Source organism: Macrobrachium nipponense, chromosome 15 (genome assembly GCF_015104395.2).
Source record: "Macrobrachium nipponense isolate FS-2020 chromosome 15, ASM1510439v2, whole genome shotgun sequence".
Lineage (NCBI taxonomy): Eukaryota > Metazoa > Arthropoda > Malacostraca > Decapoda > Palaemonidae > Macrobrachium > Macrobrachium nipponense.
In genome coordinates, this window is record NC_087208.1 from 10,877,083 (window position 1) to 10,904,945 (window position 27,863).

Consider the following 27,863-nt stretch of genomic DNA (forward strand, 5'->3'; position numbering starts at 1 on the left):
TAGTGGTTATGTATCGTCGGAAAAACCTGCGAATAGGTGAATTTCCTGCAAATAACGGGCAGTTATGGTCCAGAGAGAAATCTGCGAATCCGGAGAACGCGAATTCAGGTGGGCCCCGCTATATATATATTACAAATTGATACACTAAATTCACTTATTTCCATGGTTTTGTGTCATTCTTACACCAAGTTTGAAGGGTAAACACAAAATAATTGACAACACTGATAAAAAAATAGAAAAGTGCAAACAACACCATAGCTAATGTTCACAGCAAAACCGATGAAATTTGTTTCAGGAATCTGGTTACTTTTACAACAACGAATATTTTCTAATGAATTATCATGAATACGTAATAAATATATGCAATTCATAATAATAATAATAATATCCTTTATTTCAGCTCAGGGCCATATACATGGAATATACAAAATACAGACAGTAACATACACAATCTAGATATATGAGACATGATAAAAGAATGAGTAATCGGCACTTTTCCACAAAATAGCTGAGGTAGCATAAAAGATAGTAATCATGATACTGGTAATAACAGTAATAATATTGGTGAGAAAAAAAATGCATTGAGAGTTATAACAGTTAGTGCACAGATTATATAACTTTAATTTCAACTAGAGACCTTAGGTGGTTACAGTAGTCAGGTCCAGAGGGCTAAATACGAAAATTGAATGTAAAAAAAATCTTTTAACTTGATAGTAATCACAATAATAATGAAAAAATAAAATATCAGCAATAAATATAATAATGACAAAATCTGCAGATGACATCTTGCCAATACAGAGATTTGAGTTTTTTAGGGGACAAAGGCCTCATTTTCCCATCTTTCCCACAATTTAGATCTTCTTCTTGCTTCACTCCTTAGGATGCTTTGTATGAGTGAGTTGCTGCTGTTTCTCACTCAGGTTACCAGACTGGACATTGTTCGCCTTACAATTATTTTTAAATTGTCCAGGTGGTTTTCTATGAACATCTGTGTGGCGGAGTGGTTGCGTGGAGTGTTTGGGAGGCATCTCAGAATGTCATTGTGCACAACAGTGATACGTCTCATGGTCTCTCGGGTACAGTTCGTCCAGAGGGAACACCCATAGATACTGTAGCAGTATGAGCGGAGGAGCAGCAGTTTCATGTCTCGGTAACAGAAGGCAAACCTCCTTGCAATCATGTTGCCAGTTGCACATAGTTTACGACGCCTCTGTTCAATGTCTGCCGTATCTTTTAGGTCCCTGGTGATAATGTGACCCAAATACGGAAATTCGGGCACAAATTCCAGCTGATGGTTTCCAAGGAAAATTTGTGGTTCTGCAATATGCTTAAGCGATCTCGGGAGCAGTGACATGCACTGGGTCTTGGTTTAGTTGTAGATTATATCAAATTCCTCTGCATATTGGCGGCAAATGTCATTGAGTCGTTGGAGACCTTGCACTGATGGGGAAATCAGAACCATATCGTCGGCGTAACAGAGGTTGTTTATAGTTGTATCATTGACAGTGCATCCGATTGGGAGTGAGCTTGTTTGACATTTAAGGCATCTGTGTATGTATTAGCTAAACAGGTATGGAGAGAGAATGCCCCCTTGCCGAAGCCCGTTTAGGGAGCCGAAGGTGTACGATAATATGTTACCCCATTTGACAGAGAATTGCTGTGTGGAGAACCAGCAATGTAGGGGTGTGCCCCTTTTATGCAGCTTCAGGAAGAGCTTCAGGTAGTTTAATCTGTCAAATGCTTTTCTCACATCTACAAAACAAACGAAAACAGGAGAGGCTGATGATAGGTAGCAGTTCAGCAATTCTTTCAGTATGTAGATGCAGGTGTCGGTTGAGTGGTTTGCTTTAAACCCAAACTGGTTGTCAGTGGTGTGTAGAAAGGGGAGAAGTCTCACTAGAAGAACCGACTCAAGTATCTTCGATGCAATCGTTGTGATTGCAATTGGCCGGTAGTTGCCAGGGTCAGCTGCATCCTGTAGCTCGTTTTTGATTAATGGTGTCAAGTGAACTAAGAGTAGGGAGTCTGGAAGAAACTGGTGAATTATTCACGCATTGAATAGGGCAGCTAGTAAAATGTAAATTATCGGATGGCAGAATTTGAAAGCCTCTGCGGGAAGACCATCACAGCCAGGCAATTTATTATTAGGTAGGCTATTTATGGCATCACTGATGTTACCTGGCGTAATACGGTCGGCAAAATGAAATTGAATGTTGTCAGTAAGGAGGTTATCTACATCCCTTCAGGAATCTTGATCATTTATGCAATTCAGGATATTGTTGAAGTGATCACCCCACATACTTGCGATAGCTTTGTCTCCGACTGCTTCCCCTACTCTCTGTGATAGCTTTTTAGTTTTGGGATTTAAGGACTGGATATCTTTCCAAAGACGAGGGTAATCACCAGATTCTAAGTTTCTAAACAGTGCATCGGCTCTTAGTTGTTTTTCATTTAACCTGCAGTGATTAAGAGCAAGTTTGAATTGCGCTCTTGCCTGCCTCATTAGTAATGCAGTGCGCCCTTCCCTCGGGCTACCATTTTGCCTCCACAGTAAAAACATTTCTCGTGAGTATGTATACAGATCTTTAACCAAGTCATTCCAACCAGGTTTATTACGAGAATTACCTTGATTTAATCTAAAGGCAGACCAGCCCGAAGCAAGCATAGCGGAGATTATGTTCGAATAGAATTCATTCAGATCCCTCCTGTGGTGGTAATTTCTGCAGTTTGTGTTGGTACAAAGAAAGACGTCTGCCGGTTGAACTATTGACCGTAACCTGGTTTCCGTGGTCGCCCTAAAGTATCTGGTTTTCTGTTGGTTTTTAAAATCCCAGTTTACCGCTGGTGGGCGGTCAGTTAGAGGGTTCATGGTAGGGAGGGATGGGGTACTGAATGCCACCTGTAATGGGATGTGATCGTAGCTCGTTGCGAGACTAGCGAATATTGCAGGTCATAATAGAATTATGAAGTTGTGGAGATGTGATGCAGTGGTCCAGCCAGGAGGTTGTAATTGCATCCGCTCTATTATGTACATATGAATAGGAGGAGGGAGGGAGGAGCATTACATCGCTAATTTGAAGAGCATGATTTTGACAGAAGTGAGTAAGTTCATTATAAAATTGTTTTGTGGGGTGAGAATTAAGGTCCCCGATTATACAAATATGATCAGCCGAATCTTTAATGCTGTGTAACTCCCCTAGGATCATGCAGTAATGATCAAAATTATTGTTATTTTCCCATGTCATATAAACATTAATTATTAGGATTTTAGAGTTCCCTATTGGTCTTTTAACTAATTATTTAAATGTTATCTAGCGCACTCTTCTTCTTCTTCCAAAACAATCGCTATGTTTACCCGTCCGGAGGTCAATACACCCTTGTTGTTAAAGATTGTTATGAAGAAAGTGTCCCAGCGTCTATGGGTACAAGTTGTGTGCTGATTTAGCATGGGAAATGGGAAGTTTGTTGACACAAGTGACTCCGCAAACATAGGTGTTTTAAGTAAAAATTTTGAAAGCGTCATGGAGGTAAGGTTGCACTGCTCATGGCTAGACTTTCATTAACTTCTGTTTAACTAGAAATTATAGCATTATTTTGTGACTTGAGAGAAAACACTTACTTCGAGAGGAAAGTTGAGGTCTCGAGGTGTTGCTTCCACACTGGTTGGGTTATGACTGGCGTCCAATTCAGGATACTAGAAGTGCTTAAGTTATTTTTTGGTAAAGTGACCGTGCAACGGTACAGTGTCTGCCTGTCCGCACAGTGGTGTTTTACCCTACGAGAAAACCTTGCTTTATCCATAATTGGTCAGTGTGTGATTTGCCACCAATAAATCTCAGAGGGTTAGTTTAATTATTGGACTGAATTCATTACCCTATATAGAAGTTATTTGAATACCACTAGATACAGTATATATTGAATGGCAGTTGGTTCTTTGTTTTTTCTATATTTATGGTGTTATAAGCGCATTATCACCTTTTTTGCCTCCAACACTGTATGACAAAAATGGGCTTGAGTGATATTTTGCCATACTCATCTTTTATGTGCTATTTTTCATGCTTTCTACTTCAAATTTCTACTCATCTCCAGCCTTCCATCTCATAGTTCTCATCCAAATAGGTCTGGGACTTACAACTCTTCAGTGCCTACAGGACCACAGCTGACACCCATGGACAGATCTCCCATGGGTTGTGCGAAAGACATTCCAAGCCATCTTCATCTCATCATTATCTCATCTACATATGAATTTCAACTCAATTTTGCCATCCAGCTCCCAGTATTCTTCTTAAAGCTATATTGTTCATACGCGGAACAAATCTTCGGTCTTAAGAATAGGATAATCTAGCGCAAGCTGGAAACCTGCTAAAACAAAGATTATAAAGCAAGGAATCTGTGGCATCTGGCAACTCATGCGTATACTGTGATGGAATCAAAGCTAAGTAAAAGAAGCAAGCAAACTCCCCACAGTTACGTTAATTGTACCGGCTGACAAATTTTCCCACAGCCACACTTTCCCATTTGCGTTACTTTTTACATGCAGGACAATTGGCTTACCAAAACACAGAACACACAAAACACAGAACACACCAAAACACAAACAACAACTTAAGAACCCAACAAATCACTGCGCAGAGGAACATTGACGGCTCAAAACAACACGACAACCATACACCAACTCCAACCCAGCACAACAAACTGCCAACACTAACTGTCTCCAACAGACAACTCAAAAAACTACCACACTGCAAAATCCAGTACAACAAACCTCTCCAGCTCAACAATCACCAGACGACACACTCTCAACAACCATACAACATCAATATCAACCAAGAAAACACCAAATAACATTGGCTACTTCTGAATCTGATCTTTTCCAACTTACTGACTTCTTATCCCTCTCGTAACACACTACTCCCACCAATATACTCAGCGATCACCATAACAGACACACAACCACCATTAAACCACTCTCATTTATTCCTCCTCCAGTTTTACTCTCTCTCTCTCTCTCTCTCTCTCTCTCTCTCTCTCTCTCTCTCTCTCTCTCTCTCTCTCTCTCTCTCTCTCTCTCATGCAACCTCGGAGACGTCAAATATAAACTACCATCATTACTCCTCTATAATATGAGATGGAAGCTGGTCACCAATCAGGCTTGGTACCTTGTGACTCATCAGTCTTTCTTTGACTGCCTTGGAGAGTAGTCTCGCTTTTGTGCTCTCCTTCCCAAGCCAGTTTCTTTGTTAGCCCGTGGTTTATTTGTGCTTTGCTTTCAGTGTGTGTGTGTGTGGCTGCTTGTCTTTTATCATGGATTCCACCAAGAGTGTTAGGCCCAGTTAAAGCATATGTCCAGGCGACACAGGATTTCCATGTTCGAGGTTTTTGGTGTCTTCCATTACTGACCCCCATACCACTTGCAGTAGGTGCAGTTCCAATTTTTGTACTACTAACCCTTGCCCGGAGTGTCATTGCTGGCCTGTGTCACAGTCGAAGGCTTTCTACAAGAAGAGGGAGCACCATAGAGTACAAGGGGTCCTCGAGTTACGACGTTGATCCGTTCTTAAGATGCGTTGTAACATGATTTTCAGCGAAAGTCGGAACATAAAAAAATACCACATTATTTAATGTAAATACGTATCAATAACAGAGAGAACAATTCCTTACCTTTATTAATTTGGTTGGCTTGCACACTGGAAAGGAAGCTGCGGTGCTGGAGAGACTGGGGGAGGTTAGTGAAGAGAAGCAGAACCTCCAGAAGATGCTGGGGCAGGTGAGTCTTGAGGTGAGGCAGAACATACTGGAGATGCTGGGGCAGGTGAGTCTGGAGGTGAGGCAGAACCTACAGAAGGTGCTGGAGATGCTGGGGCAGGTGAGTCTGGAGGTGAGGTAGAACCTACAGAAGGTGCTGGAGATGCTGGGGCAGGTGAGTCTGGAGGTGAGGCAGAACATTCAGAAGGTGCTGGAGATTGTGGGGCAGGTGAGTCTGGGTTAGCAGAACATTCAGAAGGTGCTGGAGATTGTGGGGCAGGGGAGTCTGGATTAGCAGAGGCAGCTGAGGTAGAGGGTACAGGATCTCTTGCAGGCCTCTCTACCTTCTTAAAATACTGCTCCAGGTTAGTCTGAACAGAGAGCAACCTCTTCTCATCCAAGATCTCCTTGTAACACTGCATCAAATCCATGATGCCTCTGGAAACCCTAGTGAACCTGTCCAAGTTGGGATCCTGAGCCTCAAAAGTTGCCAACGCTTGCTGCAACTCTGCAAAACCTCTTGCCAAGTCCTGCCTTATGAAAGCCTTAGGCTCTGGGGTGGGTGCTTCTTCTTCTTCCTCTATGATCTGCTTCTCCAGTTGTATCAGGTCCTCAGCAGATAACTCCTCGCCATGAGACTCCAGCAGCTCTGTAACATCATCAACCTCCATCTCCAAATTGATTTCCTTACTCAGGGCAACAACGTTCTTTACAACTTGCTGAACTGTGTCCTCAAACCCATGGAAATCATTCACAAATTGAGGACAAATTTTTTTCCAGACACCATTCATGTTTGTTTGCTTAACCTCCTCCCAGGAATCACCAATGTTCTTTACAGCATCAAGGATGTTGTAGGATTTCCAAAAGTCCTTCAGAGTCAAGTCCTTCTTGGTTTCAGTTGACTGTAAAGCCATAGCAATTGTCCTTCGTAGGTAGTAGGCCTTGAACAAAGCAATCCCTCCTTGGTCCATAGGCTGTAAAAGGGCTGTGGTATTAGGTGGAAGGTAAACCACCTTGACATTAGGGTTAAAGTCTCCCAGCTGGGCAGGGTGTCCAGGGGCATTGTCCAGCACTAGCAACATCTTAAAGGGGATACCCTTGGAGGCGCAATACCGCTCCACACTTGGCACAAAATGGTTTACGAACCAGTCCTCAAACACCGCAAGTGCCACCCATGCCTTCTTGTTTGACTTCCAAATTACTGGTAGTTGACCCTTCCAAATGCCCTTGAGTGCCCTTGGATTTTCAGCCTGATACACCAACAAAGGCTTCTTGAAGTCGCCAGCAGCATTACCCCCCAAGAAGTAAAGTTAGCCTCTCCTTGCTGGCTTATGACCGGGTGCTGACTTCTCCTCCTTGGCGATGTATGTGCGGTTAGGCATATGCTTCCAAAACAAACCTGTCTCATCCACGTTAAACACTTGCTGAGCAGAATAATCCCCCTCCTTAATTATCTCAGACTATGCTTTAGGAAATTCACTTGCTGCTTTCTCATCCCCACTAGCAGCTTCACCTTGCACTTTAAGGTTATGGTAATTGGCCCGAGCCTTAAATCGCATAAACCAACCCCTACTAGCCACAAACTCTTCACCCTCCCCCTTTTCTTTTTTCAACGCTTCAAACAATCTTTTCGCCTTCGCCTGAATCACCATAAGGCTGACTGGGATGCGCCGTTGATTTTGGTCTTCCAACCAAAGCACCAATAACCTTTCCATTTCAATGATTAGACCACTACACTGCTTGGTTATCACTGTTGCTTTCATAGGAGCAGATCCTTTCACATGTTCAATGATGCGCTCTTTATCTTTGATAATGGTAGCAACAGTCGAACGACTAAGGCCAAGCGACCGGCCAATGTTTGTTGGCGTTTCTCCCTTCTCAGATCACTTTATAATGTCCACTTTAACTACCATCAGAAGAGTCCGCCTTGCGCTTGGGAGCCATAACAAAGGGCAAAAAGTTACAAAAACGATACAACACGAGGGAGAGAGAGGCAGCGTAAACAACCAAAATGGCGTATGGGCGAGGAATGAGCGTAGGGAAGCAACACCGTCCTCTCCCCCACAAAGCGTATTCTTCCGCTGTGCGCCCGAAACTAGTTCGCGTTTGTTTACGTCGCTTACGACGCTAAACCGCGTAAGACGGAACGACGCATAATATTATTTTTTGTATTTTTATAGGGGCGCGTTCGTAACCACAAAACAGCGTAAGTCGAGAACGGCGCAACCCGAGGACTCACTGTATCTACTTGTCCTTCTTGGGAAGGTTTCTCGCCTCCCTGTGTAGACAGTTCAACGTCCCCTTCTTCCAGAATTTTCCTTCTACTACTTTTGACTCCCTTTCTCCTTCCTTTTCTTCCATTGATTCAGCTTTGAAAGAATTGGGAGTTGCACAGGATGATTTTGTGTATATTGTGTCCCCCTCTCTCATGGGAGGTAATCTCCCTCCTGGGAGGGAGGAGGCTACTCCATCTTCTTCCTTTGTTTTAGATAATGAATCACACAAGATGGCAGTTGTTTGGACATCCCTAGGCCTATGGGGTTCACCCTTCTTGGATGGCCTATTGTTATCCTATGGGGTTTCACCCTTCTTGGATGGCCTATTGTTATCCGGTCCCCTGGCAGCCCCCTCCTCCAGGTCTCCACTACTTTGGCTCTCGTGTGCTGCCGCCTAGCGGGACGCCATCAACAACTATGATGCTTATTATATCACCTTTTATCTCGCTGCCAGTGAGGCCATTGACTTGCCATGCTATTCCAAATGCCATGACGTCACCCCCAGCATCCTCTCAGCCTATGATGTTGGCTGCAGTGTCGTCTCTTCCACTGCCTGTTGCTGTGACATCATTACCATCTTCATCTATGACATCATCACTGTCGCTTGCTGAGCAATAGGAGACATTTCTTCAAGCGGTGGATAGGTTTCTGTTTTTCATGAGAGGTATCCTGTGCTTCCTGGCAAGAAGCATCATAGAAGTAGGGCTTCTTCCCCTCTGCCATCTCCTTCTCCTCCTCCCCTTCATTCTCAGGTCAGACTTTGGAGGATTCAGGACTTTGTTGCTTCATCTTCTGAAAGTGAGAAGAGTGTTTTGCCGTCTTCCCACCATGGACATGGCTCACCCCTACATATACATGTACGTGCTCCAGTTCATGATGGCCTTAACTCTCTATGGAAGTGAGAAGAGTGTTTTGCCGTCTTCCCAGCATGGACATGTCTCACCCCTACACATACATGTACGTGTTCCGGTTCATGATGGCCTTAACTCCTCAGTCTTCAAGCTGATTAACTGTCGTCTCAGCCTGTTCGAGTTTGCTGTAAGGATGATAAGGCTCCAATTGAGAGGTTGATGGTGCCTAATACTTAGGTTGCTGATTGTGGCTCCTTCTAGGAGTTCTCTCCCAGAGGTTGTTGCTTCTCCTCCTGTTCTGCCTCCCAACGAATGTGTTCATAGTGGGAATCGTGAGGCTGTGGACGGTCACGGATGTGAGGCAGTTTGGGTCTGTTGAGTGTTTTTCAGCCTAGTAGGACTTCTTTGCCTCTACATGATGGGAATGCCAGCCTTTCTCGTGTGTCCAAGAAACTTAGGCTTCCAGGTTCTCATTCCCCAAGGAGTTACTGCTTGTGTCATTCACCTTCCAGAGTTGGGGATCTTCCTCGAGACCAGTCTTCTTCTCCAGGACATTCTCTAGTGCATTGTTCTTTATTTCAGCAGTGTACATGAGTCGTGACATGGCTGTGTATGTGATTCAGTTACCCGATTGATTACTACATGGTTTGTCGCATGAGTGTGTAGCATGTGGTTTGTCACATGAGCATGTACATGGTTCATCACACAAGCGTACAAGTGGTTCAGCTCAAGGGCGTGTATGTGATTCATCGCTTGACCATGTTCCTGAGCACTCTTTCTAGGGATCTTCTGTAATTCAAGGTCCTAGTCCTGCTGGTGGAGGGTGTGATGTCTGGCTTCCAAGGGAAGCTTCTCCAGTGGCCTTTGGGAAGGATGAGGACCCTTCTAGGCTTTTTGCTTCACGTCATTGCTCTTCTTTGGAGCCAGAAGAAGGGGAGTCGAGAGTTTCTGTCTTTTTTTTTTTCAGAGGTTATTGATCTCATTTCTGAGTTCAATAATCTTGGGGGAGGACACAGACTCCGTCTTCTGTGACCCGTACTGGCATAGAGGCCTTGTGTCCGAGGTAGGATGCTAGAGCTTCTTTTGAGCTTCCTTGTTCTGGGCATGTTCAATCAATTTGCAGCACATTAATGCTTTGAACTTGGGTCAGGATGGCTCCCTGCACTCTAATGGGTCATCTAAGCTTCTCCCCCTCCTTTCATGCGGCATAGGAAATATTACATTCTACTAATATAGTACAACTGATGCCTCATCTCCTTAATTCAGACATGATCCGTCTAAAGCCTGGCTTGACCCTGGATCATGTAAGGGCTGAGGGCCCTTCATTGACTTCTCAAGAGGCCTCTGCTATGGAGTCTACTGCTTCTTCTGTCCTGCAGACTGTGTCGTGGCTGGACTTGAGGCCTACTGTAGTGGCCAGGTTAGTGTCGTTTCGCTCTGATGGAGGTTCCGTTAGCTTACACTACTTTATCAGGTTGCTGCAGTCTTGGTGCTAAGGCCAACTCTTATGTGGGCCACCTCAGGGCTAATTTGTGGGCTAACCTGCTCTCGGTTAGGAGGGACGCGGTCTTGTCGAAGGTGGCAGGGTCGGTGGATTCTGAGTCTTTGTCATGTCTTGTACGGAGAACAAGCTGCTTCATATCAATATGTTGGAGTAGAAAGCAGCTTTCCTAGGCCTGCGGGAGTTCTGAGAGAGGGTAGATGGTCACTGTCATTCTGATGTCGGACAACACCACAGTGGTGACCTATGTGAACAAAAAGGGGGCCTGGTGTCTCACGAACTCCACTCATTGACAGTAGAGATGTACAGTGGGTGATCGACAATTTGGTGGAACTCATGGCCAGGTACATTACAGGCAAGAGGAATGTGGTGGCTGACAAGCAAAGCCGTCGGAGTCAAGTCCTAGGCATGGAGTGGTCTCTGCATCAGGACATAGTGGAAAGGCTGTTTCACCTTTAGGGAAGACTCATGTTAGACCTCTTCGCCTCTCGCTTCAACAGAAGTTGGAGGTCTATTTCTCGGTGATCCCGGATCCTCTTACTCTGGCGGAAGATGCTCTACAGTATCCTTGGGACAATCTCGAGTTGTATGCCTTCCCTCTGTTCTGCCTGATCCTTCAGCCTGAACAGAGTACAGTAATGAGCTCCTGGAATCTCAGGATGACCTTAGTGTTCTTTTGTGGCCTCAGGTGGAGTGGTTCCCAGACCTTTGGTCCCTTCTGTCAGAGGTTCCTAGAGAAATTTCCCCATTGCACAACCTTCTTTGCCAACCTCATGGTAGACTCCCTGTCTCTTCACAGCTGGAAACTATCAAGTATCTCCTGCAAGCAAGAGGCTTTTCTCGCAGAGCTGCAGGGCAAATGTCCTGCTATCTCAGGAGATCTTCATCAGCAATTTACCAGGGCAAGTGGGCCATCTACTGTGATTGGTTTCATCAACAGGGTTTCTCTCCACTCAGAACTTCTGTTCAGCAGATGGTGGATTTCCTGATCTTTCTTATGGATGAGAAAGGTCTTTATGTCTTGGCTATCAGAGGCTACAGGGGTGCCTTGGTGTTGGTTCTGCGCCTGAAGGGCATGGACATGTCTTCATCCTGGGAAATCTTGTTGTTCAGAAGTTTCGAACAATCCTGTTCACCAAGAGAAGTCAAACTGACATGGGATTTTACTTTGGTCTTAAGTAGTCTTACTCGAGCTCCATTCAAGCCACTACGCGTCATCATCAGACAGGAATCTGACTCTGAAGACAGTTTTCCTGTTGGCCTTAGCTTCCTCAAAAACAGCTGAGGAGCTTCATGGCCTGAGTTATGAGTGAAACACACCAGGGGTTGGGGGTCTCTGGCCTTTGAGTATGTCCCAGAATTCATGGCTAAGACTCAGAATCCCTTGTTGCATGATGACAGATTTGCCTCATTTTCTTTTCCCTCACTAATAAGTTTGTGAACAGCAATCCACAGGAGTTATTGCTTTGTCCCGTCAGAGCTCTTGAGCTGCTATCTAAAAAGGACATGTCACCTAAGACCTAGGTGTCGCAGACTTATTGTTAGCATGGGCCAGTCCAGAAGGGAAGTGTTTAAGAATACAATTTCATTCTGGCTGCATGAGGTGATTAATCAGGTATATCCCTTACCTGCTAGTTCTGTCACTGTGTCTGTGCTGGCTAGAGCACAAGGCATCAGAGGAATGGCTTTCTCTCTGGCATTTAAGAAGAACTTGTCTGTTCATAGAATATTGAATGCTGGTTCCGGACTTTGTTAAACCACGTTCACTTCCTTTTACCCGAAGGACATTACCCACAGGTCCTTGGACACTTTTTCCTTGGGTTTGGTGGTGGCTGCACAACAAGGCAAATTGTGTAGCTCACCCTGTGCCCCTGGTGGGACAGTTTGTATCTTACCTAAGATGATTGTGTGGAAGAGAGAAGAAGTGAGTTGCTGGTCTCCTTCTTTCTCTTTTTTTTCCTTTCTTCCTACGGGCAGGTTGAAGAATAGACGTCATATGCTGGAATTGGTCTGATACAGTTGAGTGTGTCAGTCATGCTGGTTGTAGCTATTTGATTTATTCCTATACAATAGACAAATCTGCTTCTCAGCAGAACACACTCCTCTGAAAAGCAAGGGGAGGTAGGAATAGTGACAAACCCGTGTGGCCTACATGGTTTGTTGCTTGTACAGACAGAGTTCTCTTTACCTTCCACAAATGCAATGAATCTGGTCATGTCTCATTGTGTTTAAACCCAGCAGGCTGAATTTTTAGATACTTGCTTATCTATTCTCCCACAGGCTCAGATCCCCTTCTTGAAAACTCAATCTTCTAGGAAGGGTGGTCAGGTGGGCTGAACCCCAGCTGGTTTAGGGTACTTGTGCCTCCCTCTAAGTATAAGTCTATCCTATTGTTAAGATCAAAGGTTTGTTTTGCATATGAACAAATGACAAATTTTTAATCAATTTGTATTTTTCATAGCTAACAAACTTCAGGTCTTAAGGTTTACTGCTTGCCTCTAGCCGCCCCTCTCATATCCTGGGTTGGAAGAAAGAGTGACGCATCACAAGGTACCAAGCCCAGTTGGTAACCAGCTTCCACCTTGTATATGCATGAGTTGCCAGATGCCACAGATTCCTTGCTTTACAATCTTTGATTGTTCTAACTGGTTTCCAGTTAGCGCTAGATTATCCTATTGTTAGGACCTCAGGTTTGTTAGCTATGAAAAAATACAAATTGATTAAGAATTTGTCATTTCTCAAGTCAACAAAATCTTTTAGACATAGTTACATTGTCATTTCATGTTTCATGTCAATATAGTAATACAGATTCTGCTAGACATGCATAAAATCTTACTTTTTAATACATTTTCAATCAATTTGATTTCCAAATCTTACTCAATCTGCCTGTTGTTAGATTTGTCTTATTATTTTTTCACTAAATTCCATCTAAAGAGAACTTCTGTAGAATATTGTTCCTAAAAATTTTAACAGTTCCTGCATTTAATGTTGTTTCATCCTTTTGTACATACGTACTCTGTCCTCATTAATTCTGTTTTTCTCATATTTGAAAATTATCTCTCTTGGTTTATGATAGATTCTATTAGTCTGTCAAGTTTTTATCATTACTCCAATTTAAACTCTCAGGTTCAAACTATTAAATATTTTTTCTTTTCAGATGATGGCCTCAGTATGAATGAAATAGATCTAAAAATGACCAATTACAATATGATAGCAACTCGTTTAGGGCTCACCGATAGGAGGCCTATACCAGACCCAATGCCATTTTTGCGGAGTGATCCACTAGGATCAACTACATTATCTTCTACAATATGTGATGCAACAGATGCTTCTTCCTCAGGTATGCATTGAAGTTCATTGGAAAATAGAAAGTTTGCCCAGTTTTATGTTCTTTTTTTCCAGTATGCCATTCCTTCAAACTTTGCGTCTTTCTAAAAGGCTGTTTCTCGCCTCATTCGCTGTAGTACAGTATGTTACAGAAAGGAAACACTAATTTTTTTTCAGTGAAAGCTTGCCAAGCATTTCATAGCAAGGATCCAAGGTAATTCACTACACAGGTTTGCATGTTAGTACGTACTGAATTGCCATTCACATTGCTCAGACAGATGTTTAGTGTGGCTGATGTAACATTAAAGACCTGTTGTAAAATTCTTTTAATATTCCTTAGGTTATCACATATTCAGGTGATTGATTGATAGTGATCTCAGAAATGTTTTTTACACATACACATATCTCTGTGTTTTTCACAAGTCACCCAGTATTTTTTATGGCATTCTCCCAGTTTTCAAATTGCTCATCAGAGTTGTCTGATTTGAAAAGCATTATGTATGTTGTAAAATTTTTAAGGAATATCTGTCTTTCATTTGTCATACCATAGAAGGAAGATTTACAACTCATTCCCATGTTGTAAGAATGGAAGAAGTAGCATTATTATTATTAACTAGTCTACTGAATGATGATGATAATTATGCTTTTTTCCAAGGGAATTCATTCTACATCTTTCTAAATCTTCAATTTTCCTGCTAAGGTGTAGCAAAGAGCAGCAAATTGCAATATTTTAGAGGTCTTAAATAGACCTTATTGGATGCAGCCATGAAAAAATTACTTGCTAAAAGTGGTTTATAATGCAAGTGAAGTACAGTTTTAGGAATAAAAAAAAAACGATTGTAGCAGAGTGGTGCAACATACCTAAGATGCATGTAAAAAATGCTAGAATATTTTTAGTTAATTATTTAATTATATTGCCCAGAAGGTTTTGAGTTTTTTGTAATTTTAAACATTTTAAAAATATTTAGCATAGTTTCATAATACATAGATGGGGATTTTTTAATTTTTCGCTCTGGAAGGGAGTGATAGTAACTGCTATAGTATGGCATTTTACTGTAGTGTATGCAATTTGCTTTAATTGTATACTCTGTCATCCAACTGTACTATACTGTAATTGTAAAATTGTAGTTGCTTGAATTTTTTCTCTACAGCTATATTATAGGCTGCAACAAGGCTGCAGTGAAATCTTTGGTATGAAATGAGTGGTGGAAATGTATGTAGGACAAGTTTTAAAAGTGAGATGATTACTTTGTACAAGATGCTTATGTTAGTGTGAAAGACTTATGGTAATGTGTATTTTTTTGTTTCTAGTTACTGGAATAGGTGCTCGTCCACGTGATAGCAATGTTGCAAGTTCGCCAGAGCGTAGCTTAGGAGAACAGGCTGCTGCTCTCAGCTCTCCCATAGCTAGGATATCAGCGCTTCGTCGTACAACGCATTCCCTCAAAGTGACGGTGGCAAGAGCAGTGGTGATGCGAGCCCTCTCTCTTCTTGCTTTAAGTGGTGGATCCTGTGATTTATGGGCTGGCCTCGAGGCGCTTGGACTGTGTGACGTTCGTCTTTTAGTGCGCTTGATGTGGTTGGTTGCTCAAGGTAAATGACAAATACTCTAAAATTATAATGAAACTCAAAAAGAAAATCTATACTTTTTCAAAAATTATAGGGAACTTTAAATTATTATCATGATGCATTTTTAGAGATGGTCCTGAATTGCTCATTTATTATATTTAACTGCTTAGGGTTTGGTTGTTCTCTTTTTCTTTCTTATGAATAAATTATTATTCAGTACAAGGAAAGAATTAATTGGCAGTTTTTATAGTCTTTTATAAAATTAAATTCTCAGTTACATATGTTGTATAAATAGTACAGAATTTTTTCCAAATCAACTGAACTATATCAGTCAGCTAGTATAACTACCTTAAGTATGCAGTGCTGTTTATAGTGCATAATATTAGTTTAAGTATATTTGTAACATTGTTTTGTTATTACTGCAAACACTTTGTTTACTATCCAAAATAAAAACACTTTTTTTCAATGAGAACTACATATTCAGGTGTATTAAATTATTTTGTAGCTGTAGATGTGAAGTGAATTTCAAGTAAATGATACTAATACATTAACTTCCTCTGTAAAATAATATTTACAGTATTATTTTTTTTATGTAGGAAGAGTTCCACTTGATGGTTCTGCTAGAACAGCTGGTTCAGTTCTTCAACCAACAGATGTTGCCACAAGCCTAGCTCATTTAAGTGATGCAATTGGTGCCTTGGCTCAGAATGACACTGATGCTGCCAAGTTGTTACTTCAGCTATGTACTCAGGTATTTCAGTATTAGATGTTTGTGTTGTTTTGCTTGTGATTATTCATTAAAAATTATCTAGTTTTTAAGTGGTACAATTGGCAAGAAAAGTGAAGATACACTTCCTATTGGCTTTTGTTCATCAAATTGTTCCGATATGTAATACAAACCATCGGTCCTTTAACAATAGGAAGTAGCTAGCGGCAGCTGGAACGGTCGTAAGCTTCGAACAAGGGGAGAACGGTAGTTAACTGCTTGTCCGATCGTCGCGCGAGGTAAACAAATCTCTTTTGCTTTCGGCCGTGGTGAGACAAGACGTGTTCGTCATCGCTCTGCCCGCTATTGTCGTTGCTTTGGTTTCAATTCAGCCCTCTTTCTGGTTTGTTTGTGTGTGGTAAATGAAATTGTAAGTACATTGCTTTCATTTTCTTTATTGCATTGCTCATTATTATTATGGATCAAGAGATGGAGATTTCGCCGCGCCCCCGGTCGCCCGTAGTGTGTGTCCCGGGCTGGAGGGGCGTAAATGCGGCGGATTTCGATCCTTTGTGGACGTCGATCCACATGAACTGTGTACTCGTTGTCGGGGGCGAGAATGCTCCCGAGACGAGCCCTGTATATCATGTGTAAGAGCATGTTTTGTATGCTTTTATATTCTTAGTTATATGTCTCATAAGCAACATAAATCAGGGTAATTCTACAGAATAGTTCTCATGGACTGCAAGGAACGTAACCACGGATATGACATCCAATAGGGATTGGGGCATCCAATGTATTTCGCTGAGTTTAGTACTGGCCCCCAGGGGTTAATTACAGTCGTCCGAATAAATATTACTTAAAATTCTTGTGCAGGAGGTAAAACTGCATAGGAAACCGCAACCACCATAGTCTAGGCCGCCGCGGAATAGTACTGTAGATCTACCCAAATGGGCTGTCCCAGACCCATTTCTCTCTCACGGGCCTACAAAGAAGTCATCGGAAAGCTCTCCAGTGACTCCTTTGGTAACGGATACTTCGTCTTCCTTCTTGCCCCCCGGTCAGCCCCCACGTTTTGCGCCTTCCCCTGCGGGGGGGGTAGCGGAGTCCTTCTCCTCACTTGATCCGTCGAGTGTGGAGGAGGGCGCTCGCTACCCGGACGTCCAGTTGTACTCGGGGTCTTCCGTCCGCTCTGGGTGGGGTTCGTCTTCCCCCAGGCGCGAGGGAACCCCTCTAACTAACCCGACTGTTGCTTCCGCAGGTGTGCCACCAGTGAAGGACGACCTGGGACAGGTGTGGGAGTCGCTGGGGTTGCAGGGAGTGCCAAGCATTCAAGGGTTGATCCAGCAGTTGGCGGGGTCGGCAGTGGTCACACATGGTGTGGTGACCACTACCACTACTACGATCACGACTCCAGCCTATGGCATGCCGCCGCATCTGGTTTACACGCCGCATGTGACGACGGTGACACCGACAGCTGCGATACAGAGACCTCTCGCTGCCGTGTCAAAGAGAACCGTGCCACCGCCACCTGGGTTCTTTGTGCTGCCGACCCCGGACTTCCGCTGCCCTAAAAGCTCTCCCTTAGACTTGCCGCCAGTACCGAGAATGCAGGTAGCTGCCGACAGGACGCTTGGCTCTCCTGTGGTTGCTGCCGTACCTGCCGTACCGGTTGCTGTCCCTGCCGCTCCCGCTGTTCCAGACGCTGCTGTTCGTGCTGTTCCTGCTGTTCCTGCTGTTCTTGTACCTGTTCTTGTACCTGTTCCTGTCGTTCCTGTTGTTGGTGGTGCTGCTCCAGGCTCAGGTCTTTCCGGACAGGTGCAGTCGGGCCCTGTTGCTTCGGCAACTGCCCCGGCTCCCTCCTGCGGAGCCTGGCGAAGAAGAAGAGGAAGAAGAGGAAGGTGTCGTCGTCGTCTTCATCGTCTTCTTTGTCGTCTGCTGCCTCCTCTTCCCCTTCAACTTCTAAGGCTACCAAGCCGAAGAAGAAGAAGGCTGCCTCCTCCCCCCCTAAGAAGGCTCCTTCGGGACCTTCTAAGGGCCCGTCTCGCTCAGGCGATTCGGGGAGCTCTTCTGCTGGTCCTCCTGCTCCCTCGGGAACAGGGCCCGTCTCTTCTTCTGCAAAGAAGAAGAAGACGGGGACCAGAGGAGTACCAGCCTCGGCTGGCACTTCCTCGCCTGGTACTAGCGGTTCTGCCGCTAAACCAGGATCCGCCTCGGCTTCTCGTTCGCGAGAAGTACCGAGTGGACGGTCTCCCGTGGGAGACCGTCCAGCCAAAGTCTTGACGCCCGAGCTCGCTCGCCGTCAAGACCGAAGCGCGGAGCAGAAGACTGGCGAGAGTCGTCCAGACGACTCTCACCAGGCCAGTGGACGCTCTCGCAGCGACCAGCCGGCTGCTCGGGTAGACGTGACGGTCTCTGACCGGCCACGGGTTGAGGCGAGGAAGGGGTCCCCGCGGCCGTCGGTACCAGCCTCGGCTGGTACCAGCGGCTCGACGCGCCGAGAGGACGCTCACCGGTCTCACCGCGACAGCGAGCCTAGCAGGTCACCTGACCGCCGCTCCCATCGGGACCGGGCGGAGACGGTAACCAGCAACAGCTCGCCTGACGCTCGGGATCGGGGTCGACGTTCTCAGCCGAGCCTCTCACCTCAGGCGAGCGGCAAGGCCAGGCCTGCTGCTCAATCATCACCGCGGGTTGGGGATCAGCAGCAGCCCTCCAAGCACGCTGGTCCTGCCAGCGAGTGAGGGGGGAGCATCAGGTCTGCCTCTCCAGTACCTTCAACCTCCTCGGGCTACACCGGGAGGAGCGAGGTACCTAGGAGTGATCGCGAGGGGTGTGCCGCTCGCGATCCCACTATGACGCCGTACGCACCAGGCACGGTTTTAGGACCGGCCAGGACGTACGCGCAAGTAGCTGGAGGCGACCGTGAGGGGTCTGTCGCTGTTCCTCCTTCTGAAGGAGGAGTATCTCGGGATCTGTTCTTGCTGGAGGGACTGGACGGTCCTACTCCTCAAGACGCAGTTACTCCCGAGATACAGAGGAACTTTGCAGAAGTCATTAAGCTGATTCGTCAGCATAATGGCCTTGCTGAAGGATCGCCGCTACCACCGTCCAAGCCCACGTCCCGGCTCGAGTCATTTTGGGGCCCGAAGAGGGAACCCAAAATGATGGTGGGACTGCCGCGATCAGAGCTTGCAGACTCGGTCCTGGACCAGGTGGAGAATCTCGTCTCAGGGCGAGAGGATTCGCTGAAATCCGGACGGTCTTCCAAGCTGCTTCCTCCTCCCCTACAGCGTCAGAGGCGTTTCTATGTGCCATCGGAAGACCCGATACCGCCGAAACAGGTTAACCCGGAGTTAGCAAGGCTGACTCCAGGTGTGTCCCTGCAGCAGCTCCTGTCGGAGAACCTCTGGTTCTCGCAGCAGGAGGCACTTGCCCTGGAATCTACCGCTATGGCAGCATTCCAGGCAGTCTCTTGGCTGGATTTGTGGTCCCTCACAATATCCAAAGTCGCGGCCGGCTCTGGGAGCTCTGCTCTCGAAGACGACGCTTCTTTCAGGAGACTGTGCCAGTCTGGAGGAAGAGCTATCTCTTACCTCGCCCATCAGACTGCTAACCTGTGGGCCAACTTGGTTCTTCGACGTAGGGACGCAGTCCTTACCCGAGTGACCAAGGGGGCTGGGCGTGAGGCGGCACTCGGGCTTCGTAACGGACCCATTAGGAGTTCCTCCGCTCTCTTTCCCGGAGAGATGGTGGACGCTGCGGTGGAAAGGCGGCGCACTGATGACAGTGACCGCTTAGTTCACCAGGCAGTCTCGAAGGTTACTGGGCAATCTCGAGAAACTGCGGTTAATCCTATGAGTTTAGCTGGCGCTTCCACGGCGGCTAAGACGGTTGCTCCGCCTAAGCCCCGTGTGAAGACTCCTGTTGTTTCGACTTCTGCGAGAGGAGGCCGTAACCAGCCCTCCTTCCAGAGCTCCTTTCCCCGAGGAGGTGGTGGGAAGAAGTCGAAACGAGGTGGGAAACGCTAGGGACGGCGTTCCCCCTCACCTGCTGCCGGAAGTGGGGGGGTGCCTAGCGAGCCATTGGGCAACTTGGCAGCGCTACGGCGCCGAGAACTGGATAGTAGACGTCCTTCGGGAGGGATATCTACTACCCTTCGAGTCTCGGCCCCCCCTCATCTCCAAACCGGTCCATCTACAAACCTATGAAAGGACAACGCTCTTCGACAGGAGATCAAGACCATGCTGGCGAAACGAGCTGTGGAAATTGTAGAGGACCAGTCACCGGGCTTTTACAGCCGCCTCTTCCTAGTGGAGAAGGCATCGGGGGGCTGGCGTCCGGTGATAGACCTCTCTCCCCTGAACCGCTTCGTTCGCACGACTCGGTTCACGATGGAGTCGGCACGCTCCGTGCTCGACTCGATCAGGGGGAACGATTTCATGCTTTCAGTGGACTTGAAGGACGCGTATTTTCAAATACCCATCCATCAGTCCTCCAGAAAGTACCTCCGCTTCATCTTCGACGGGACGGTGTACCAATTCAGGGCACTTTGTTTCGGTCTGTCAACCGCCCCACAGGTGTTCACAAGAGTGTTCACTCTGGTGTCAGCTTGGGCCCATTCGCACGGGATACGTCTTCTGAGGTATCTCGACGATTGGCTGGTCCTGGCGAGCGAGCGGCTGCAGGACAGGGATCGACTCCTCAAGTTTTATCACGATCTGGGGATTGTGATAAACTACGAGAAGTCCGATCTCGAACCCAAGCAGAAGATGAAGTACCTGGGTATGCTGATAGACACGGTAGCAGGGCAAGTCTTTCCCGCAGACTTGCGGATCAGCAAATTCAGGGAGGCAGCCGGCCGGTTCCTGTCTCGGCAGGAACAGGCAGCACAGCAATGGCAAGTCGTGATCGGCCATCTGTCGTCACTCGAGAAGTTAGTCCCTCATGGGCGTCTTCACCTGCGGTCTCTCCAGTGGAGGCTAAGGGAGAGTTGGTCTCAGGCAAAGGATCCTCCTTACTTTCCCGTGGCTCTCACGGAAAAGATGAGGCAGGACCTAGCCTGGTGGCTCGACGACAAGAACCTCTTAAGAGGAGTGCCCATCCGCACTCCCCCCCCAGAGATGCTGCTGTTCTCAGACGCATCGACCGAGGGATGGGGCGCACACCTGGAGGAGTTGCTGACTGCAGGTGTGTGGGACCATCACGAAAAGCACCTTCACATCAATGTCCTGGAACTCAAGGCGGCGTTTTACGCTCTCCAAGAATTTCAGGACCGCTTGGTGGGACACTCAGTGGTGTTGATGTGCGACAACACCACAGTAGTGGCATATGTCAACAAGCAGGGGGGCCTAGTGTCTCTTCCGCTTCACCAGTTGACGGTGCAGGTGCACGAGTGGGCCACGGCTCACTCGATAGAGCTGTCAGCACGCTACATTCCAGGCAAGAGGAATGTAGTAGCGGACAAGCTCAGCCGTCGGGATCAGGTGATAGGAACCGAATGGTCTCTACACCCAGACGTGGCGGAAAGGCTCTTCAACCTGTGGGGGCGACCGGTCGTAGACCTGTTCGCTACCCGGCACAACAGAAAACTACAGGTTTTCTTTTCAGCCGTGCCGGACCCATGGGCAGCTGCAGAGGACGCTCTCCAACACCCCTGGGACAACCTCTTCGTCTACGCCTTTCCTCCCTTCTGTCTGATTCGGAAAGTGATCAGCCGAGCGCTGACCACCCCGAACCTCAGGATGATCCTGGTGGCTCCCAAACGACCTCAGGCCGTTTGGTATCCGGACCTGCTGGCTCTTCTTGCGGAAGCACCGAGAGAGCTACCCCATTGGCACAACCTTCTAGCCCAGCCACACGTAGAACGGTACCACCAAGCAGTCCAGTCCCTTCAACTTCACGGCTGGCTGTTATCCACCATCTCTTGCGAACGAGAGGCTTTTCTCGTAGCGCAGCAACAGAGATGGCTGGACACGTCCGACAGTCCTCTGCAGCTGTGTACCAGGGGAAGTGGGCCGTCTTCTGTGGTTGGTGTCGTAGACAGGGTCTGTCTCCTCTCAGAGCCACTCTTCAGCAGGTAGCGGATTTCCTCGTGTTTCTTCGCCGAGAGAAGCTCCTCTCAGTACCCACAGTTAAAGGATATAGAGCCGCCCTGGCTCTTGTCCTAAAACTAAGGGGACTGGACATCTCGAATTCGTTCGAGATCTCATTGCTTATGAGGAGCTTCGAAAGGTCTTGCCCACCCAGGGAACTCAGTGCCCCTGTGTGGGATGTGACTCTCGTCCTTAGGAGTTTGACTCGAAGACCCTTCGAAGCTCTCCGAGAGTCGTCAGACAGGGATCTGACCCTCAAGACCCTCTTCTTGCTGGCCCTGGCATCGGCGAAGAGAGTAGGGGAACTACATGGTCTATCTTTTGATGTTAAACACACCAGAGGCTGGGGATCTGTGACGCTCGATTTCGTCCCGAACTTCGTAGCCAAGACTCAGAATCCGTCGATCCCTGACGACAGGTTCGAGTCTTTCACGATCCCCTCCCTTCTGGACTTCACCGACAATGATGCGGATGAGATGCTGCTTTGTCCTGTGAGGGCGCTACGGCGCTATCTGAAGAGAACTCGGCACCTCAGGCCTGAGTGTCGACGCCTCTTCGTTAGCACTGGGGTTACCAAGAAAGAAGTATCCAAGAACACGCTTTCTTTCTGGCTACGTGAGGTGATCAGGAGAGCGTACGAGGCTGATGGTAGCGACGACATCCGTACGCTCCGACCGAGAGCCCACGAAGTCAGAGGTATTGGACCCTCCTTAGCGTTCCGTAAGAACTTCTCCATGGCGCAGGTCCTGAAGGCAGGTGTCTGGGCCAACCAGACCACCTTCACGTCCTTCTACCTTCGGGATATTGCCCACAAGTCCTTGGATACTTTTTCCTTGGGACCTGTGGTGGCTGCTCAACACGTTGTGTAAGCTTACCCAGCACCCGAGCAGGCAGAACAGCATCGATTCCTGGTATGACTGGGAGAATGAATGTGCGAATGAGAGTGTGACTGGCTTCTCTTCACCATCTTTCTCTACCTCTACCTGTGGGCAGAGGGATACGGTCGTCACCATGCTGGGAAGGAGTCAGATGCAGGTAAGCTACTCGACCGAGTTCCATCCTATCCCTTTCACTAGGGATAGGAGCGTATATCCACCACTTTCTCCTACAAGGGGGAGGAAGTGGATGCCTACATGAGACAAACCCATGACTTTATATTTGCTCCTGTACAGGAACAAGTTCTTACAAATGCTGGTACGAAGAGATACGCTTGCCTCTCTCTTAGTACTCGGCCCAGAGGTCTGACCATTGATCCTGCGGTGCACACCCCGATCAATCGGACAGAGGCTTGGATCCCTCCCTCGCTCGTACGACCAGGGAGGCACTCCAGGGATGGACGAACACCAGTCTGTTCATTCAAAGACTCAGATTCCTCCCACCAAGAAGTGAGTCTTCCTATTGTTAAAGGACCGATGGTTTGTATTACGTATCGGAACAAATGACAATTTGTCGAAAATTGCATTTTTCCTAACTATACAAACCTGAGGTCCTTTACATATAGTCCCTCCTCATACCACCCCTCACTCTGCGTATTTTGCATGGGCCAAAAGCAAAAGTGATTTGTTTACCGCCGCGCGACGATCGGACAAGCAGTTAATTACCGTTCTCCCCTTGTTCGAAGCTTACGACCGTTCCAGCTGCCGCTAGCTACTTCCTATTGTTAAAGGACCTCAGGTTTGTATAGTTAGGAAAAATGCAATTTTCGACAAATTGTCATTTTTCCATTGGTTTTTTATTGAAAAGATTTAATCTTACTAAATTTACTCTAGAATATGATAATACAATGCAAATTATATGATATAAGTTAAAACTGCTAAACAAAAACATTCAGATAGTTAAAAACGTGATGTATGTCCAAAGTACGTAATTGTAATTTATACAAATTTATGTTTATATTCTAAAGCTTTTAAAGTTAGCTGACATCATGGCAGTAAATGTTGCGACACAGCGAAGGAAGGTTGAGCAAATCTAGTTGAACCTACAAGAGCATTTTTTATGTGAGGAGGAGCGCAAATGCTTTGGGCGGGAACGCACAAGTCACAGTGGCGCGTAACGGATTTCACACTTTGATGACTTTGACGTTGACATGGATCAAATGCTAGTAGCTGTTTACAGTGCTACGGTCATTAAAAGGAAATTGTTATCAGGGTTAAAGTAGGCTATCAACTCGAAGCTTTTGTGGCTATACTTCCATTACAAGCAGTTCAGAGTTGGCCTACACATCTAACAGCATATTTTGCACAATACAAAACTTTTAATTGCCTATGCAATAGATATAGAGTTATTTGTTAGAGTAAATATTTTTACTGTACACAGCTTTTTCGTGAATGATTTGCAGATGAAATTTCGATTTTCAAAAGTAGAGACTATATCAAGATAGCAAGTATGACCATAGCCTACTGTTGAAATTTTCTACATCTTTTTACAATCTTTGAATGTTACGGCAACTGTCAAATGAACTCAAGATTAGGGTATCAATTTCTTAGAGAATTAACTTGAATACTATGGTCCCTTCATATCTTATCTAGTATAGTGACACATGATCTTGGCAGCCATATGGCCCTGTTTCCCAGGTATCTGTGCACTGACTTAACACTCTCTTTTCTGCATTTCCCCATCACAAGTACCTGAATAGATTTTGCTCTCTCTCTTCTAGAACATATTTGAAAAAATATTATCACTCAGTCTCTCAAAGTAAATATAATGAATTAAGTATCCCTATAGATAGGTCTATGCTTCTCTCTCTCTCTCTCTCTCTCTCTCTCTCTCTCTCTCTCTCTCTCTCTCTCTCTCTCTCTCTCTCTCTCTCTCTCTCTCTCTCTCCCCCCTTCATAATATTGCATTCATTACTGTATTGTTCCTCACGATTTCCACTGGTATTGCCCAAATTTTAAAACATTTTCTCACATTATTTAAGTTCCGTTTCCTATTACACATGAATTTTACGTCATTTTAGTGTCAACATCACTTATGGATAAGGTTTCATGGTAGGTTTTAAAGGTTTTAAAGAAGGATGATCACTACAGGCAGTCCCCAGTTATCGGTGGACTTGGTTAATGGTGATCTGGTTTTATGGGGCTTGTCTAGCGTAAGATCGGCAATTTATGGCACTATAACAGGCCTAGTTTTAGTTATAGGCTCCAGTTAACTGGTTATCAGCGCCATACAGGCCATAAATTGCGGAATTTCAGTTAATGGCACTTTTCGCTTATCAGAACCCTGCCGAGACCAGAACCCCCTCCAATAACGGGGAGGGTAGGGGGTGGTGCCTGTATTCTACTCTGAACTGATGTTACCAAACCAACATTAACGAATATGTAATATAGAGGCTGTTATTGCGTTCAAGTATAAATGATTGTAAGACTTCTACAGATTCTTTAGGGTTTAAAGTTACTGGAAATCTAGAAAGCAACAACCACGATGATTTTGAAGCTCTGCCCCCTTTCTAGTTTTGCCAGGTGTGGCATTATTGAGTAATATGTGTCCGAAGAATTAAGAAAACTGTATCTTCACTTTTCTTGTCAATGCAAAGTTCATAACATATTTTTACTTAAGCCCATAAAAAATTATACATAATTAGTTGGAAGACAACTACAGGCAGTCCCCGGCTTACAACCGAACAATGTAAAGACTTTTAAAGCTATGGTAGTGTGCTAGGCAAGGCATACTCATGTACTCGCACCTACCTCTTATGAGAGTGAACTTGATCAAGTTAGACATAACTAATGATCTGTAGATTTGGGTTGATATGGTAGTATTAATAGTTGCTCTTATTATTAATAATAAATTCATTAGTCTCTTCTTGGTATCCCTGGTTGATGATGATTGTTTATTCTAGTTTTTTATTCATTTTTGTTAAAGGCCTTTAGGTTTACATCCTCTTAAAATCACATGATATTGTTATTAAAGGAGAAATTGTTTCTAGAAAAGGTTAAAAAATAATTTTCTGAATTAATGCTTCTTCACAAGTATATAAAATTTCTGTCTGATCAACAGGTGCTTATGTATGGCTTCACACTCAAGATACATTTTGCAATATGCTACTGATGGTGTACCACATACTTTCCTCTCATGTTGGATCCTGTTTTTATATTGTTGTATTACTTAATACTGGAAATATTATTAGTAATATAGCCGCATAATTTTTTTAGGCTCAGTAGACTGTGTTGAAGGAAGTCGGTGTATACGGTAGTTTGCACACTGCTTGTTCAGTATCAGCAGTGTTGAATCTTTAGTATTATAGAATGTATTTTTATATATCCGAGTATTATGTATTGGATAAAGATTGAGTGACCATGAAAATTCCTGCGTCTCACCTGCATTGCTTTTTATCTTTTACTTAACATCTATTCCCTTTTTATCTCTGCATCTGATTGTCATCTTACGCATTCTTGTGATAAAATCTTCAATTTGCGTTTGGTAACAAATCCCTTGGACCAGCTTTATTAGTTTAACAAGACCAATGAGTCCCATTTCTAGGTTTCATAGTCTTGTTTGCTTTTATATGAGAGATGGCCATTAGAATATTGTGAAGTTAAAAAATGTGGATATTCTGGTAAGAAGAGAACAATAGGAACAGATGAAAAAAGAATACAAAAAGCAAGATGGAGTTAAAGAGACACTATAGAAAATAAATAGTAGTATCGTCTGCAGTGTCACACACAACACATTGTAAGTGGTACCTTTAGACATATAGCAGTCATTATTTGTTTATACTTAATTGCATTTCCTTTTCCTTAATCTTAATTGTCATCATTTATTGCTTTTGAGCCTTAGAAATGGGTGATATTATCTTTTATTCTGTGTTTGGAATAAAAGTTTGCTTTTGTGAGCATTTTCACAAAGTTCAGTTTATAATTTTCCGTATATCAACAGCATCTTATGGTAGCTGCAATGGGATTATCAAGTGGAGATATTGTCGGTGGTTCCAGCGAAGAAGTTGGAGACTTGAATTTAAGTAGTGAGCAACAAAGAAGTGCACAACCGGGGTCTGTCACTCACCAGACAAGCTTCCCCGTGACTCAAGCTTTAGTATCTCTCTTAGCAGCAAATTCATCCTTGATTCATTGCAAGCAAAGGTATTTTTTTTTTTAGGTATTTGTTAATTTGTGTGGAGATATTATTCATGCCAAAGTTATAGTAGGTGTTGTATAGTGGGGAAGATTATATATTGATAAAGTTCATTCTGTCCAAGATGCATGATTGTAAAATTTTCAGGAAAAAAATTGTAAGTTATTTTTTCTGTTAGTTTATTTGTTAGTATAGTACTGTACAACAGCGTGCATAATTAATTGAAAATGAAAAGTACAGGTTAATAATTTATTTAATCTTAAGTATTCATTATCTTAAAAAAAAGACAATATTTGATGTTGCAGGTGATGCTGCTTTATCACCTATAACTGCAAATGGAGGGCATGGTGATCCAGCTATCCAGTTGGCAAATGCATTGGCAGCTTGTGTTATGTCAACAAAACTTCCAAATACACATCGTCAGTGGGCTGCTACACAATTGGTTAGTTCCTGTTCTAGTAGATGGTAAATGGGATTACTGTACGTAATAGCTCTTATTTTCAGTTTACAGTTTAGTAGTATACATATAAGGTATTCTTTGTTACTTTTTAATAATCAGTGTATAATTGCTTTCACATCTTATAGAGTTCTTTTGGCTTTATGGCAAGTTTATCGTGCAATGTAAATATAAAAAATTAAAGTGGAAAGGTAAATTTGATGAATTTTAAGATGCCCATATCTTCAAGGTTTATAACTTTATTTTTTACTGAAAGTGTGGACTAA

General features: G+C 44.8%; 1 protein-coding gene across 2 annotated transcripts in view; it reads left to right on the forward strand.

Annotated features, from left to right (window-relative positions):
- LOC135226996 (probable E3 ubiquitin-protein ligase HERC1) overlaps nt 1–27,582 on the forward strand; it is a 247,094-nt gene extending 219,512 nt beyond the window's left edge. For both annotated transcript variants that reach the window (XM_064266723.1, XM_064266724.1), the window contains 5 exons: nt 13,531–13,713; nt 15,012–15,293; nt 15,866–16,020; nt 26,946–27,148; nt 27,446–27,582. In XM_064266723.1, the coding sequence (XP_064122793.1) occupies nt 13,531–13,713; nt 15,012–15,293; nt 15,866–16,020; nt 26,946–27,148; nt 27,446–27,449 (827 nt within the window). In that variant the 3' untranslated portion in view covers nt 27,450–27,582. The remainder of the gene's footprint in view (nt 1–13,530; nt 13,714–15,011; nt 15,294–15,865; nt 16,021–26,945; nt 27,149–27,445) is intronic.
- The last annotated feature ends 281 nt before the right edge of the window (nt 27,583–27,863 follow it).